The sequence below is a fragment of the Habropoda laboriosa genome, unplaced genomic scaffold (genome assembly GCF_001263275.1).
Source record: "Habropoda laboriosa isolate 0110345459 unplaced genomic scaffold, ASM126327v1 scaffold2, whole genome shotgun sequence".
Lineage (NCBI taxonomy): Eukaryota > Metazoa > Arthropoda > Insecta > Hymenoptera > Apidae > Habropoda > Habropoda laboriosa.
Window position 1 is genome coordinate 4,891,934 of NW_017100190.1, and position 15,989 is coordinate 4,907,922.

Here is a 15,989-nt window from a genome sequence, read left to right on the forward strand (position 1 = left end):
TCATTTTCATCAGAAAAATCTCATCAATATGTTGAGAAAAATTTCGGGATAGAAAACGTAAAATTGAAAAAGTTGATATTTAAATCGCTTGGTTGCCTCGACACACGTTTAATGCTTATCTTTTATTCGCTGTCCTTGTCTACGTTCGGCAAACTACAAAGGCGGGCGCGAGGCTGGAAAAAGTAGTCCCTGACTCTACGTGTGTCAGGTTTAGCTTCCTTGCGGTCTGACACTTGTGGAGAATAGTGGCCACCTGACAGCAACCTGTAAATCTGGCGTGACAGTGAACGTGTTAATAAGTAAATGTTAAAATTATGTCGTGTTTTATGTCATTTTCATCAGAAAAATCTCGTCAATATGTTAAGAAAACGGTTTCCCTTGTCGCGCAACCTGCGGCTTCCACTTGTTCCACGATCGTCAAGAATCCTCCAGCTTCGTTTCGCCCTCCTCGCTCCTCTCCCTAACATCCTCGTTGCACGTAGTTTATGAGTGTACGAGCGTGCACGGGAGAAGGTGACCACTAAAGACTTCAACGGAAAAATCATGTTTATTCTGAGAAAAGATAGTTGTAGCTTGTACCGTGGTATTAGCACTTGCTGTTTCACGTGGATCTTTCGAAGTATCTCGGAAACTAATTCCTTCTTTGTGACTGAAGCGTCGTTCTGAGGTGGATCGTCCAGTTTACGAGGCTGTTTCGTGTCACGTATGTGTTTCACAGGGAAGGAATTTTTGTCGAGTAAATTGTGGAGTTTGTGACACTCTGTTGATACGTGGTATCGTTTAGAATATGGACGTAAGTGGAATATCGTTTCAGTAAAATTTAATATTCAACATTTTCTAATAATTATCAAAGTTATTAACAAGGGAATAAAATCAAAAATTAAGCTCAAAATGGAAGCAGTCAACAAGCCTTCTCCACCCATAATTCTCTCGAGATAAATACCGAAAAATACCAGGAAAATGGAATAATTAAGAAGTACGTCTTTCCGAGAGTTCTCTCGCTGTGCATCCACTGTCTCGGTAAATCTCTCTAAGCTGGATCAGGTAAGAGTAGGCACGTGGTTGGTGGTAAACGCAAAAAGCGAGCAAACAGCCTCCATATGCCGGTACCAGTGGAAACAATCGTGTCGTTACACGCTCTTCTTCGCCGTTTTTGCCTCGTTTCTCCGCCTGTTACTCGTACGCCGTTCTCCGTTCCGATTGCTTCTTTGGATTCCACTTTGCTTCACTTCGCTCGCGAATCGACTTCTCGCGCGAACGACTGACACGCAGAGACCGTTCACGTCAGCCTTCCTCCATCTCTTCTATTTGCTCTCGTTGCGTCGAGAAATTATTGCTTTTCACGGATTCCACTTTTCTGGCATTTCTGGAACTCGAGCGGCGTTTATGGGCCACTAGAGTGGTTACAGGATCGTTTCTACCTTGTATCCTCTGTTTCGTCCGCTTTATGGGAGGCCTGAGGATGCTCCAAACTCTCTCTCTCTCTCTTTCTTAGTGGTATCGTTTTGAGAAACACTCGTAAGGTGAAGAGGAGCCGACGGAATTGCCAGCTTCCGAGGAACTGGATCGTTTCTTCTCTCGTTTGAAGCTTTTAGGGGTGGTCTAGAGTGCACTTTCCAACCGTGGATGATCTCTCGGCGTTTCTCTCGAGGAGGTAGAGATTTCTATCTTCCAGTTGTTGCACCATTAAGGATTCTCATTTTTCTAACCTTTTATTTCGTAGCAATTAGAAGCAGGTACTACGCGATTTACAACTCTTCCCCGTCTTTCTAATCGTTCCACTCGATTCTAATTCCAGCTTGTGTCAGGATAAACGTAAAGTGACGTTCGCGGATAGTGTGCTCCTTTTAAGCTGATCATTCTCTTCCGTGGCCGGTTGCCTATGGTCTCTCGAGTCTCATCATGACACGCGCGCTCATGCGATGATTAACGGTCGCGCGGTTAGGGTGTCGAAAGTCATTAGTCGAGCTATGATCGGTCAGATGAGAGGCTAGGTGAACGCACTTATCGTCTATCTAACTTTGCCCCTGATCTACACGCACACCTGTTCACCGGCCAAAAGTGGACCATCCGTCGTCCAATTTACTCTATCGTTCGGTATCCTTTTGTGAATTCCGAACGAGTATAATTCACAATTGTCGAAGAGAAGAAACGTACTCGCTCGTGGTTCTAGTAGAATACTACGCTTCTTTGCTACGCTCTACGATCGTTTCTTTTGCGATTTGTTACATTGTTGCGTTGGTATTCAGTTCAGCGGGCACACCAGGTTGCAGAAATGCTAAAATCCTCGATCGTTGCTCGAAAAAAATTATTTATCGCTTCTCTCTTTCTCCGTGCTTCGTTGTTTCACAAGTGAAATAACGAGCAGTTTCTGGGTAACCGTTCGCCGATTAACCATCCTCGAACAACACACAAACACGCGTCGATCTTTCGATCACCTCTCTCTTCTTCCTCTTCTCTGTTGTACAAACAATCAACGATGCGGAAAACGTAGAAAAACTGTGTGCAAAAAAGGATTCTTTTTGTCCGAATAGAAAAATCGCCGAACTCCATTACGCAGAAAGACCAACAGTGCCTTCTTTCTCCGCGTGATGGTAAATTACGCGACAGATGTTCGCGACAGTAATTTAGCATATCAGAAAAAGATTAACCTAGAGAGAGAATGCTATCGCTATATATCGAGGCGAGTAGATGGAATTGACGCTTGATTGGATCGACATCAAAGAGATACTCACAGCGTCGTGGTCGCTGGCCTCGTGTGTTAACGCTTCTCTGGTTTCGTTGTGAAGCGAGTCGTCCTCCTCGGGACCAGATCCACTTCCGGCCCAATAATCCTCGGTCGTCTCGTCCATTACCGACTCCTCCGCGTTACCATCCCCCTCGCCGTTCTCGTGAACCGTCGCCTTGAAAATTCACCTTTCGATTGGTCTCCTCGAATTTCACGAGAATTATCGGATTTTCTAGGGAATTTACCTGACACTGGATCGTTGATACCGTCAGTAGCCACACTATCGCGTACCTGGAACAGAAAGTAGGATGCTCTTTTCACCGAAGGCGTGCTTTTTCTTAAATCTTTCTCCGTCGTTTATTTCTGTTCACCTCTAAGGTCTTTGGGTCAAAAAAGAATTTATGTGTAATAATTTTTAGGGACCTAGGTAATAAACTTCTAACATAACGTTGAGGGAACATAAGCTTAACGACAGCCAAAGTTATCAAAAAAATAAGGCGATGGGTCGAAAAAGACCCGAAGACCACACCAAGGTTAAAACTGTCGTATCTTCCAGATCTCCATGGATCTTATGACCACAAAGTACTCCTAAAGAACTTGTTCCTCGGGGGAGAAACCTCCGTCTCAGCCGTGATTCAACAGCGTCTCTCCTCTATCCTGAGAAGGTTCGCGACGCGCACGTCCATTCGCGCGGTAACAGGCCGCGAATTCGCGATAATAACGAAGGACAACGGGCGGATAGAATCGCGGGAAACCATAATCGGATCATTGCCACGCGTGACTTGGCCTAATCGCGCCGCGGGATCAAGGAGAATCCTCTGGTCGATGCGTCAGCCGACGTGTGTCTTGCATACGAAACTACTCTTCGAACTCGAAAACCAGCCAGGTACGAGAGGTCTTCGCGAGTTCCCATAGCGCATACATATACACTCTGTGGCACGAGGAAACGAGCAACCAGCAGGATGAGTCATGTGCTCACGAGAGCAAGATGAGCAGCTAGATGAACGAGAAGACGATGCTGCCGATGCACGGAGGGAAGATGAAGGCGAGCAGACGTAACGCGTTACGATCCGTGTCAGCTTAGGTTCTCATAGAACGAACCGATGAATTCGTTCCTCCACCTTTTGCTCCACCACTTCCTCCTTCTCCTGGCTTCTCTCGTTCTTCGCGGACGGCTAACCCCTTCTACTCCGTCGGTCGCACTTCATCGACTTCCTTTCTACTCGGCCCGATCTAACGGGTCTCTTTCTTTGACATCGATCCCCGCCGACTTCAACCCTGCACGGTTCCTGTGTGTCGTCTCACACGACGGATCTCTGCGCTCGATTGTTTAGTTAGATTCGACAGACCATACGGAGTAATTGCAGGAGAATATATATATCTCGAGGTTTTTCCATGTTTGGACGTAGAGAGGCAGCGGAGTTAGACTTGCGGTTGGGATCGGACGAACGTGATGGACGTGAGTCATGCTTGTGGTCCAGAGTTAATACGTTACTGACTCTTTAAGTAGATCTACCGGTTTCTAGTGTTTTCTTTTTTTTTTCGTTTAAACGTCTTTATTACGGGTGTGTAAGAAAGAGCGGGTTGGATAAGTGTTACAGCTGGTGTTAGGTAAGAGAGAGGTACAGCTACGGATAATACAGAGACGGTAAGAAAAAATATACGTATGCAGGATATTTCAGAAAGAAGAAAATTACTATTTTTGCTGTGAGGTAATTAAAGGGATGGTTTGTTGAAGTAGGAATTTAAGATTGTGGAGGTTTGAAGATCCAAAGTATCTCCTACAAAGTTGCGGTACATTTGAGACTAATTGAAAGAAACAACGCCGGGAAGTCAGTTTTTCTCTTGGTTTGTTCTCGACGTTATCTCCCGATAAGCACACGTTCAACTGCGATCATTGTGATACCTGCGGTAATGAGGCGGTCGGGGCTCGTGTAATTTCTGTTATTCAGCTAAACGCGCGTGCACGTTAACTCCTCCTAATGACAGGGATGGGGTTCCTTTCTGGCCTGTTAATTACAACGCCGCGACTCCTCGCGGAAATCGACAGTTTCCCACGAGCGGGAAACCTCGATTAAAAACGCGGCACGCGAAACCAACCTCCCCGATGAGGATTTTTTCCGTACGATAATACTACCAAACACAACTCTCTTCCAAATTTAAATCAACTGAAAAAATTATTAAAAATTATTCCTAGAAAAGTCGCGACGAAAGAAAAAATTCCAAATTTCGTATCTACTTGCTTGACAAAAGCAACAACTCCTCTACGAAGAAACCTAACCTCGGCTCACCGGGAAGCGCTCGCCGCTCGCAAGCAACACGCGCAAAGAATGACATAGCACCAGAAGAAGCTCGCGTCTGCCTGCAACGCACACAAAAGAGAAACGACAGGAAGAGAAGGCGACAGAGGAGCTGAGCTCTCGTTAAGACATTTCGTACGGTTTTCTTGTTTGCGTTACGCGGACGGATCATCCTGTTCGCTCCGCGTAATTATTATTTGCTCGCTGGCGGCGCTGGCTAAATGGAGCGGAAGGTGTTAGGCGTGGGACGAGGGAACGTTCAGCGCAGAGAGAATCTCTGAAGATGCCCGTTAATCTTGCGAGGTCGCGCGACCACGAGGAGCGTACTTACACGCTTCGGTTTCACGTAGGCGGTCGCGACGAATCGCCGGCGATACGTTTATCGTTCCAACTTCCACCGAGCGGGGGTGGTCCCCGTTTCTCCATCGATCATCGATCGACTTTGCCGGCCGAAGTCGTCCGCGTTAATTATACCCGAGGTAATCTCTGTGAGAAGATCGAAAGCGAGAGGAGGCGAATGATTAATCTTGTCCGGGTTCCGGTGGAAAAAGCGGATGTAGTCGCTACTTGTCGGTGGTGTGAGGAGAACGAGATGCGGAGGCCTCGTTAAAAATGGACTACTTTGAGTCTTTGGAGAATTATACGTGCACGATTTTTGTTGGAAATGTGCTCTTGAAGTTGAAATCTTGTCACCGAACGGAAATTGGAAAGTCGACACGTTTAAAATGGCTATTTTCTGAGATATTTGTCAATTGTTTGTTAGGACATGTTGTGTCGTCAAGCGTAATTCGATAAATTTTTCTCACCGAAGAGAATCGATACGTTCGAAATGACTATTTTTGACAAATCTATCAGTTAGTTCTCGAGGTATATTCTTCCATCAAGTATAATTAAATAAACCTCTGAAATACCGCGACTGAAAATTCTCACACTACGCTCTTAAAACTCCCACTTTCTCACCGAGGAAAAATCAGAAAATCGATACGTTTAACTCTTCCTAGAATCTCGAAGAAAATACTATCTAGTGTTACATGCACCGGATACTCAGTAGCACCTAAACCAACATAAACTTCAACTTCATCTTTGCTCACCTATCCACCAGTACCACCACGTGAACATCCAGTCGAACCCGCAATTTCTTCCTCCACGGAAATTACGTCGTTGCAGAGCAAAATGAAGTGGATGCAAAAAGAAAGAGAGAAAGAGAGAGGCTGGCAGGCAGATCGAGAGGCGATCGTCTTTCAATTCCGTTAGTTTGGCGTGAGGTAGCGGGCGGCGAGGGTTTTCAGTGGCCGCGGGCGGAAAATCTGTGGATCCGCGTGGCGCGAGTAAGCGTAATTGGCGCGATCCGCGGCCGGCCGCTGGCGATTCCGTGTCTATGAGATATTCGAGCCGAGCAGAACTCCGCCCGCGACACAACGCGTTTCAAAGTCAGATCTGTCGCGTGCAATTTATGGAGGCTGCAGGAGCACGCGCTGCAAATTGCCTTGCGGAGTTGCGGCGACGATATTTCCCGTGAAAGTTGCGCGATTGTTATTAACGTCGCCTTTTTCTTCCATCGAATAGACCTTATTTTTTTGGTGTTTCTTCAAGGGTGAAAATGATTTGGTCTGCGTAGAATTTGAATCTCAATTTCGAAACGATTCGAGGTTTCGGACCTAATTCGACACTTTGCGGGCGGAGGGAAGACGAGATTTTAAGCGGGCAAAAATTCGATACTTAAATCTCTCGATGGTGTTGAGTTTCTAAAGTTTCGATAGGTCTTGAGAGTCTCGAAAGCTTGGTAAGTGCATATGAGTATCCTATATTTTATCATCGAACCCGCACACGTCAATTTTTCACGAAAGAAACTGGTCATTTGCACTCTTCTCTTCGTCGATTTCGAAAGTGTTATACTTTGTACACGCTATCCTACATTTATACGTGATATCGTCTCTAATTACACCCAATTTTAAGCAATTTTTCCCTGGCTTAACGCTATCCAAGTACACCAATTACCTCCGCTACATCTGTCTGAAGCTTTTCACCGATTAATCCCCAAATTACACGACGACTTTCGTCGTACTGGTTCTCCGACATTTTCCCCCGGCGTTAATCCGGGATATCAAACTAAACTCTACCTTCAATTACTCTTTCAAGCCCTCCGCTAACTCCGCTCTTAAATAAACTCCTAAAGAAGGAAGAAAGACCGCGATAAATAACCGCAATCCCCGGTCCCTCGAATCCGTATTAAATCCGAGTCGCAACGACTGTTCAAGACCTCCAACCGAGAATTCCGCTTTTTAACGAGAGAGAAAAAACCTCCGGCGAACAATGAGCTTGTAGAGTTTTTTTTTTATCTCTGATAAACTACGGGTCAACAAATTGCCGCTTTACTGTCAATGCACGCGGGGAGCATTCCGCTATTCGCGATACAGTCACGACTCTCCCGTTCGATATTATCCGCGCCGCTTAATCGAGAATCCGATAATTACGAGCCGTGGAACGAGTAGTTGGATTTGCAAGAATGTCTTAATCAGAGCGAGAGATACGGTCACCATGTAAAATCCAACTCTATCATTTTCAGCGATAGTGGACGTCTCTTATCCCGCGATTAATAAACTTATCATCTCAATGTAGAAATTGTGAAAAGTGGATAGATGATACTATGATCTAAAATTAGCAATTACAGAATGATTATATTACGTTACAAAATTCTTCCAGAGATTTAGATATCTGTAAACTCTGGATTTCTTCATTTCTACGTTGGAAGAAAACTTTGTCGAGCTTTAAAAAGTTCAATTTAAAGGATATTTGCGACGATAGCGTGCTTCTATCTCGTATTCCAAGCGAGCAGAGGCTGGTAGAGTCGCGAAAAATTCCGCGGTTTCTTGCGACACGGTCGCGTTGAAAAACCAGGCGCTAATTGCTTGCCTCTGAACCAGCATTCAGTTCCCCGTGTTTTCCCGCGTTAATGGCTCCTTTACCGTTCTTAATCAATTTCAAGCTTGTAACCCGACGGTCTCGCTTGATTGTGGGGGGGCTGAAATGCCCTCGATTTTTATTGTCTTCGCCGGGAGGCTCGAAGGAACTATCAGCTGGCTGTGAGAACTGGAAGAATGCCGATTCTCCCGAGAATCGGAAGTCGTTCGAGCGAGACTGAAATTTCGCGACAGGGACGATCTTACTCTTACGCGGAGTTGTTCGAGTTTCGTGGTTAATCGGGGCAAAATGGCATCCCTCTGATTAGCCGTGCGTGAAGAGATCAGAGAGACGTCTGGATAACTCTTTCTGAAGAGTAATTCGAAGAGGAAATGTTGTGTAAATAATTCGGGAATTAGCGAAATTGAAGAGTTTCTCGTGAAAGCTTCTCGTTAATTCTCTCGTTTTCTCTTCCTCCTCTTTGGCTTCTGTCAACCCCTTTCGCTGCGGCAGGTTTTGCGGCAAAATTGAAAAATTCTTTGAAAATTATTTATATTGTATATTAAAGTGGAAGTTGGCAAAGGGCAAAGATTAAAGTGAAAGTGTGCCAAAAATCGCCAAGAGAACAGTGTGAGAAAAGGGTTGAGATACGTTTACGAGTTAATTAAAACCGGCGCATCGATCTTCGCGGTTCCCACACGAATTTCACCACATCCATATGCTTCGTGAGAAAATGATAAACTTCTTGCGTTGGAACGGGGAGTCAAAAAACAGTGTGAACTCGAATCGAATGCATGAATTCGACTTTCCCAGCGTTTATACGTGATAATACGTAGCTATACGCTACGTGCTCGATAGCCGACAATCTTCGATTTGCGGTTAACCAGGCATCGCGGATTACCATAGCCCTCATTCGACGCGAGACAAAAGGCATCGATAAATCATGTTATAATTCCTCTGCACAGCTGCCTGACGTCCTTCCAACGAAGAATATGCTACACTCTTCTGGGCCAAAAGTTTTTGCAAGTTGCACAAAGATTTCCAGAGAAAAATTAAGAATTTGAAGAATTTTTTAACAAATTTTTTGTCACTCAGATCGAAGTGAAATCAATTGCCATTGATCTCTGCGATATTAATTTCAAGTCAAAATTGTCAGACGATCCTAAAATTTTGAATTTTTCCACAATTTCTTTTATCACTCTAATCGAACCAAAATGAAAACAATTGCCATTGATCTCTGAGATATTAATTTCAAGTCAAAATTGTCAGACGATCCTAAAATTTGGAATTTTTCCACAATTTCTTTTGTCACTCTAATCGAACCAAAATGAAAACAATTGCCATTGATCTCTGCAATGTTAATTTCGAGTGAAAATTATCGAATGATCCCTAACTTGCGGTCGATGGTGTAATATAACCCAGTGAACTCCGCACATTTCTTCACGGAATGGTGAAAAATCTGGCGAAACCAGTCTTTACCGAAGAATGTCTCGTAAAACACTCGAGGTCGTAGCCTGATCGATTAGGGTCGGGCTGGTCCATGCACGGTAGCCTCACGACATTAATCCACTATCGTAATTCGACGGGTACGCGTCATCGTTCCCTATTACCTTGTAATGATGTAACTACCGGTGTAGAGGTATGGTCAGGTAAACGGTTGGAAGTAGCGGCACCACTCTCTTCCATCGACAGCTCGAACGCGTATACATAAGGAATATATACAAGCACCGTCTATGAATATACACGATGGTAGAAGAAGGATCGATGGCCTTGAACGATCGTTCTTCAGGATCGATCGCGAAGAAGCTGCGTTGATAAGGTGCCGTTGCTATCGTCCTCGATAGTCACGGTGTCTCTGAGATTTACGGTACATCCGTACGATTGCCGCGATAAAGTCTATCGTTGCTTGGCGACTTTACACGCGTATATGTATACCGTGCGAACGATTCCGAGATAATTGTTTCATCGTTGGTTTACGAGCCTTTCAACTTGACGAAAGACGAGACGGCGGTAAATTTGATTCGACGTCGTTTCTATCCAGGTCGATCGACGAAACACGAGGTTTAACGAACGTATGCATATTTCAGGGAAATGATCCTTTTTACATCCTGGATTTATAAGTGTAGAAGATTTACTTCTGCCATTTTTTTTACCTTAGATTGTTCGTTAGCGACAGAAAAGGAAAGGCGGTAATTTACGTTTCTCTCCAAAGGCTGTAACAAGCGATAAAAATGTACGGTATCAAATGTTCCGCGAAACACGCCTGCTATCGTCATTGCGCTCATAACCCGCGGCCTGTTTTACCCGATGTCATCGATATCGCGATCGTAAAACTGTTGCCCTTCCCGTGGGCGCCTCTCGGTAGTAATTACGAGCGTTAAAGCCCTTTACAGTAGGGCTGGAATCTTGCATCTGTTACATAATTCGTTGAATTTATAGCTCGACCGATCTTTTCCTCTATTTTTCACTTCGCTTCCGTATTTTCTCTCCTCTTCCTCGAAGCTTCTTCGAGATCTAAAGGGAACCTACAACAAGATCTTGAATCGTGGACTTGTCGGCAACGTCGATCAGAATTACTCGAATCGAACTGAACCTAATCTAATAATTACAATCCGCGGTATCTCGAGCAAGTCAATTTGAAGGAATAAGAAAATTCACCAAGCGAAAGCAACTCTTTAATCGACATCGTATCCAATATTCCCCAATCCCCGCTGCAATATCCTCTCGAATGTGTATTCACATCGTGAAAGATTATCGATCGGTAATAAAGAGTAATAGAGCAGGCTTCGGGCTATCCAGGACAAAAATCATCTCTACCATCTGAACCCACAGTTTGTTTCATATAACCCACATGTAATTTATCGAACAACCCACTAATGGAATGCTCGTTTCCCCTCTGCACGTCCGCGATATCCTTATCCAAACGATCCCCGCGGAACGATTCATTAAGTTATCAATAACACGTCGAGCATCGGTAATCATCGAGCCGGCTCGCGCACAAAGTGTCCATCAAGCGTGAGCTTCCTCCGCCACACCTGTACGAACCGACGTAACGACTCGCTAAATCGTCAATAACGCCTCGAACATCCTGTCGACGTGGATCGATTTATCCGCGCGATATCTATCTCCGGGTTAGATCTAGACTGGCCTCTGCCAATATCCTCCTTTAGTCCAACATCCAACCAACATCTCCAGATGAATCATCCTGGTTGTTTCGCCTCTATTCGCTCTTCTTCTTCTTCGTCTCGTGATTAGTTGTATCACGGCTGGTGGTGGAAAACGGGGGAAAAATCGAAAAAAAAAACAGACGGCTCTCTTTCTCTGTTACGCGAGACCCGTTGCGGATCGTATCGCGTTGTCTTCATTAAGCGGCACCGGCACGCATGAATCACGATAATCGCACCTCGCTCTGCACCATATTCGCCCGTGTACGATTCCTCCACCTCCCTTTCCGTGCAGAGACGCTCGTCGCAATTTCTGCCGCGACTAACTTCGGTATATACCTCGCGAGTTACGGATTTGCATCCTGCCGCAATTAAACTGAAACCGCCTCCGGTGACGCGAGGAGGAAGCGCCGAGACGTGCGACGTGAGAGATGGGAAGGTGCAAGTGTGGATCGTTGGTGAATGGAAACTTTGCTTTTCGGGTGTTAACCCTTTCGCTGCTATTGACGTCGCTAGACACTTGAATTTCTGCCTATTTTGCGGATGTGAAATTTTCAGCGAATCTGAGATTTCGTAACTCAACCCTTTCGTGACCAGAGGGATGTATACTTTCCACTTGATTACTCGAACAAAAGTTAATCTCAATTTAGATAGACTATTAACCCCTTAACGCTCAACTAATCCTCCAAAAAGTGTAATTTTTGTTAATTATTTTCTTTCACTCTTCATACGGAGCTATCCTCTCTATCCTATCGCAAAAATGCAAGTCACAAAGGCAAACTTGTTTCTCTTCGCCTAGGAAATAATAAAAAAAAATGGATCAAAAAGGGGTTAATGCACGTAAAGAGCGTTTTACTTTCGAGCGACAACCAATGCAGTGAATGATTTAGCATATCTAGGATGAGTTGATTAAACTGTAGCTTATCTATTTCCATATCGTCAATTCGTCTCGATTTTATTTCGGCCAGGTGAAACCTCTCCTAGTTACACCCCGATTATACCTACTAATTATTCCCCGAGATAAATTTCGAGACTTCAGACCGGTAGATATCTAGGAGCGATTTAGTTTATCGATGGAATTCGCGAAATGATTCCGACCTGGTTCGCTCGGAAGGACGAGCCCGGTCGTCCATCGAACCGTGGATAAGTTATACGCGCGCGAACTTCATAATTTCACCGGCGACGTAAATAGGAATAATTTCGTGGGGTAATTTTCCGCCGGTCTCGATCTTATCGATCCCCCTTTACAGCGAGGCTGCGCTCTTATCTGCTCGCCAGCGTCTCGAGGAATTCAATTTTACTCTTAGCAAAGCAGTGTCGTGTCGTTCATTAGAACTTGGACGAGCCGCACTTTTTCTCTCCCTCCTTCCTTTCTTTCTTTCTTTCCTTCCTCGTGCTATCTCTGTTCTTCCACGGAGAAGAATGAAACAGGATCAATAGGAATCCCGAAAAAAAAGGTATCGAGAGTGAGGGGAGGACGAATGATCCACGAGGCCGGTTACCGTTGCTTTTAAGCCTCGTGATGCGAGGTCGAGATTAGGCTAATGCGCCGTTCGCGATAATTATTATGCCCGTGTACCGCCGTAGGCGGGAAAAACAAGCGTCGCTCGCGTATCCCCCCGATCGATCGATGAATTTCATACAACATCATAATTTCCGTGGAAGCGGTTCTCGTTCGCGGTTCGATTTATTAAGCGCCTTCTTCTTCTTGGGAAGAAATCAATAAACCTAGCGGTAGCCAGGAGAGATCTCTCTCTCTCTCTCTCTCTCTCTCTCTCTCTCGTGAATGTAGTTAGCAACAAAGTGTTAATTACGATCGTAGAAAAAACTTCGCTCGTGATACCGGCGAACTTAGAGGATAGGATTTACGAGCTACAGGGGATAGGATAAGTTTTTTCTATTTTTCAGTTAGTATTTAATGCCTGGAAGTGGCGTGCGTGAAAAATGTTAACCAGCTAAATGGCCAGTCTTTTTGCCGCTGCAAATTTCCCCTTGCAACACTTTGTAATTTGAAGATTGTGGACGAGAGGAGACCCTCGTATCCTCTCTCATGCCGTATTCACCGCTCTCCGGCGATGAATTAATGTCGCTGAAGCTGGTCTGGGAGGAACCTGTTGGCTCGAAGGAACTACAAATCATGCATATTGTAAAAGACGGTGGCGTGACTGGCTTCCATATAAATCGTGGTTAAGTTTCCTCCTTTCTAAATCCTATCCTCGATTCTCGTATTCTTCCATCGACGATTCTTCGAATCTCAATTTTCCCGCTTAGTTGAGAAAAATTTTGTTTTCGACTTGTTCGAATTCTCGCGAAGAGATAAATTGGAAGAAATATCCACTCTCTAACTGTATCGAGAAATTTTCTACTTATTTCGATCGTAAGAATAGAGCGTATCCTCGTTAGGCAGCGACAATATTTCGCGTTTCGCGGTTGTTGACTCCGCTCCGATCCTCTTATCCGTGAAATCAGCCGCTCGAGGACGTATCGCGTCCGGAAATCGTCCCCATCTGCATTATCAGTCGTTTCTGGAAAGGCTCTGATGAGACAGAGATTAGAGAAGGGAGAGACAGGCAAGAAATATGAATATACCGGCTTCTCCTCATCCTGGTTCGCCCGATGCCGGCCACGCGTTTATACAGCGGACTTCCCGTGTCACTCGATTTCTACTCATTTTGCCCCGAACGAAGAAGAAGAGGCAAATCAACGTCTTCCTGCGCGTGCACACACACGCGCGCGCCACCGTGCACGCGCCTCTTCCTCGCCTACCCATTGTGAGATCCGTCGTGTCTTTTCACCGGGCAAAAGCGCTTGCTCTACATGTTCAGCCACGGATCTGCCGGAGCAATTGGTCGGAACGATTCGCGGAAAGAATGCCTGGTAATTGTTCCCGATCGTCGTATTTCTTTCTGTACCAGAGAATCCTTTTTACGGATCAACGGGATTAAGTGGATTTTCTCGGATGAAATCTATTAGGAATTCTTGCGAATCGATTCCGGTGAAACGGCGATGTGATTTCGATTAGTTCCAAACGTTGGGAAAAATGTCGGATGGAATGTTTAAGTATGGCTTGAATTAAGTTCGAATTTTGTGCAGAGAATTTTCGATCAACGAGGAAGTAGAAGTATCCTGTGAAATTTTCAGTTACATTTTACATCAAAATGTTAAAAATTCGACTTTCGCAACTGTGACGCAAAAGTATTAAAAATTCTTCTGAACGGCACAGAAGTTTCTTCAAACTGCCTAAACCAAGAAAGGAAGCTCCAACGACGTTCCGTCTCTTCACCGATGCGAAATACGCCGACAACGATTCTCTTCCCCATTCAACACCTAAAAGAAGATTCTACCGATCAAACGAACGGTCGAAAAAAAACAAGGACCAAATCCGGTAAAGAGTTAACGGTCGCACCGTTTCACGGGCAAAGTATTTTACGCGTATCGTCTTCGCAGATGCATCGAACGCGTCTAGAAATAGACCGTGGACGATTCGGACGATAATTACGGGCATCGATCGGTCGGTGCAGCTTCCAGCAGCCCCGATATCCAAAGAATCCACGGCTAACGATAGCCTGTCTCCTTCTCTCTCTCTTCTCACCATCGGTGAATTCCGGGCCTCGATAAATCCAGCGGGAGACGAGCGCGGAAGAGAATGTTCGGTCACGCGTGGTTGCGGCCCTTCAGAGCGGCCTGATCTCTCGCGAAGAAACGGCTGAATCGGCATTAGCCCCCGATTTACATGTTACATAAATTACGCGGGATTAGAACGCGATCCATGGCCCCGAACAGTTATCTCCCTTTCGAGTTTCCCGGTGATACACGTTTGCGATGATGCCGATACCGCGATATGAGTCCACCAGTTCTACAGATCAGGTGAATCTAGAGAAACGAAGCTGCTGTTTCTTCGATTTACGAGAATTCTTCTCTTCTCCTTCCTTCTTCGTTTCTTTCGTGGTAACATAGAGAAGTTCGAGGTTAGATCTGTCTAGACGAATGTTACCTCGTAATTGAGGTTAATTGCACGCTGTTAAATGGTGAATAATTCAGGATGCACTGTGCGAACGATATGAATACGATATTCTAAGAGAGAAGATTGGCGATACGAAATCCATTTGTTAAACACCCACGCGAGCTACTCTAAACGTCGTCTCGATTGAAGCTTTTAAATCAATCTGAAAATTGATCGTTCCCGATCCTAAATCATCGTCTAGGAGGAAACTGGATCGCTTGGCGATGGCGTAACAGGAGGGAAAGATCGCTCGAGGGACTGTAGAAAAGAAATAAGGACAGGTAAGAAACACGTAGCCGCGTCTTCCTGGAAATTTATTTGATAAATCAACGTGGAAGCGGTCGCGGCTCCGGGCGCACGTCGCGCGATCATTATCGGTTCATTAATTTCTTCTCGCTCGGCTGCCGCGATTAGTCGTGCGACCGTATCACGTGCGAGGAAATACAAAACTTTTCTTCTCCTTTTTTCATCGCGTGACAAGCATACAGTTTCGAGCTTCTGAAACTTCTTGTACACCCTGGTCGCGCAGACTGTAATAGCTTCGTTTGAAATCGTAAACGCGCGTCTCTTCCCTCCTCTCCCGGTTCTACAGATCGTTTCTTCCCAGCTTTCTCACCTGTTTAGCTCTGGTCTCTTTTCCGCGAATTCCATCGGAACACTCGATCGTGCCACGATTTAACCGTGACGACGTGTCTCTCGCGTCCACCGTTGATACTATCGTCGTATTATTCGCTGGATTTCTTCGCGCGTTCTCAGCGACACGTTTAACGGGAGAATTTCCTAATTCAATCCCAGCCGGATTCCAGCGGGTCGTAAAGACACCGGGGACATAAACGGCGCAATTAGCTGGTTTGCTCTCGACGCGTCAAATTTTTCCCAATTAACCGGGGATA

General features: G+C 45.3%; 1 protein-coding gene across 1 annotated transcript in view; it reads right to left on the reverse strand.

Moving 5' to 3' along the window:
• The window catches only part of LOC108580135, a 73,604-nt gene that overhangs the window by 13,097 nt on the left and 44,518 nt on the right, over positions 1-15,989 (reverse strand). Inside the window, exons 2-3 of the mRNA XM_017943801.1 lie at positions 2,974-3,019; positions 2,736-2,903 (exon numbers count right to left, since the gene is read on the reverse strand). Coding sequence (XP_017799290.1) covers positions 2,736-2,903; positions 2,974-3,019 — 214 coding nt within the window. The remainder of the gene's footprint in view (positions 1-2,735; positions 2,904-2,973; positions 3,020-15,989) is intronic.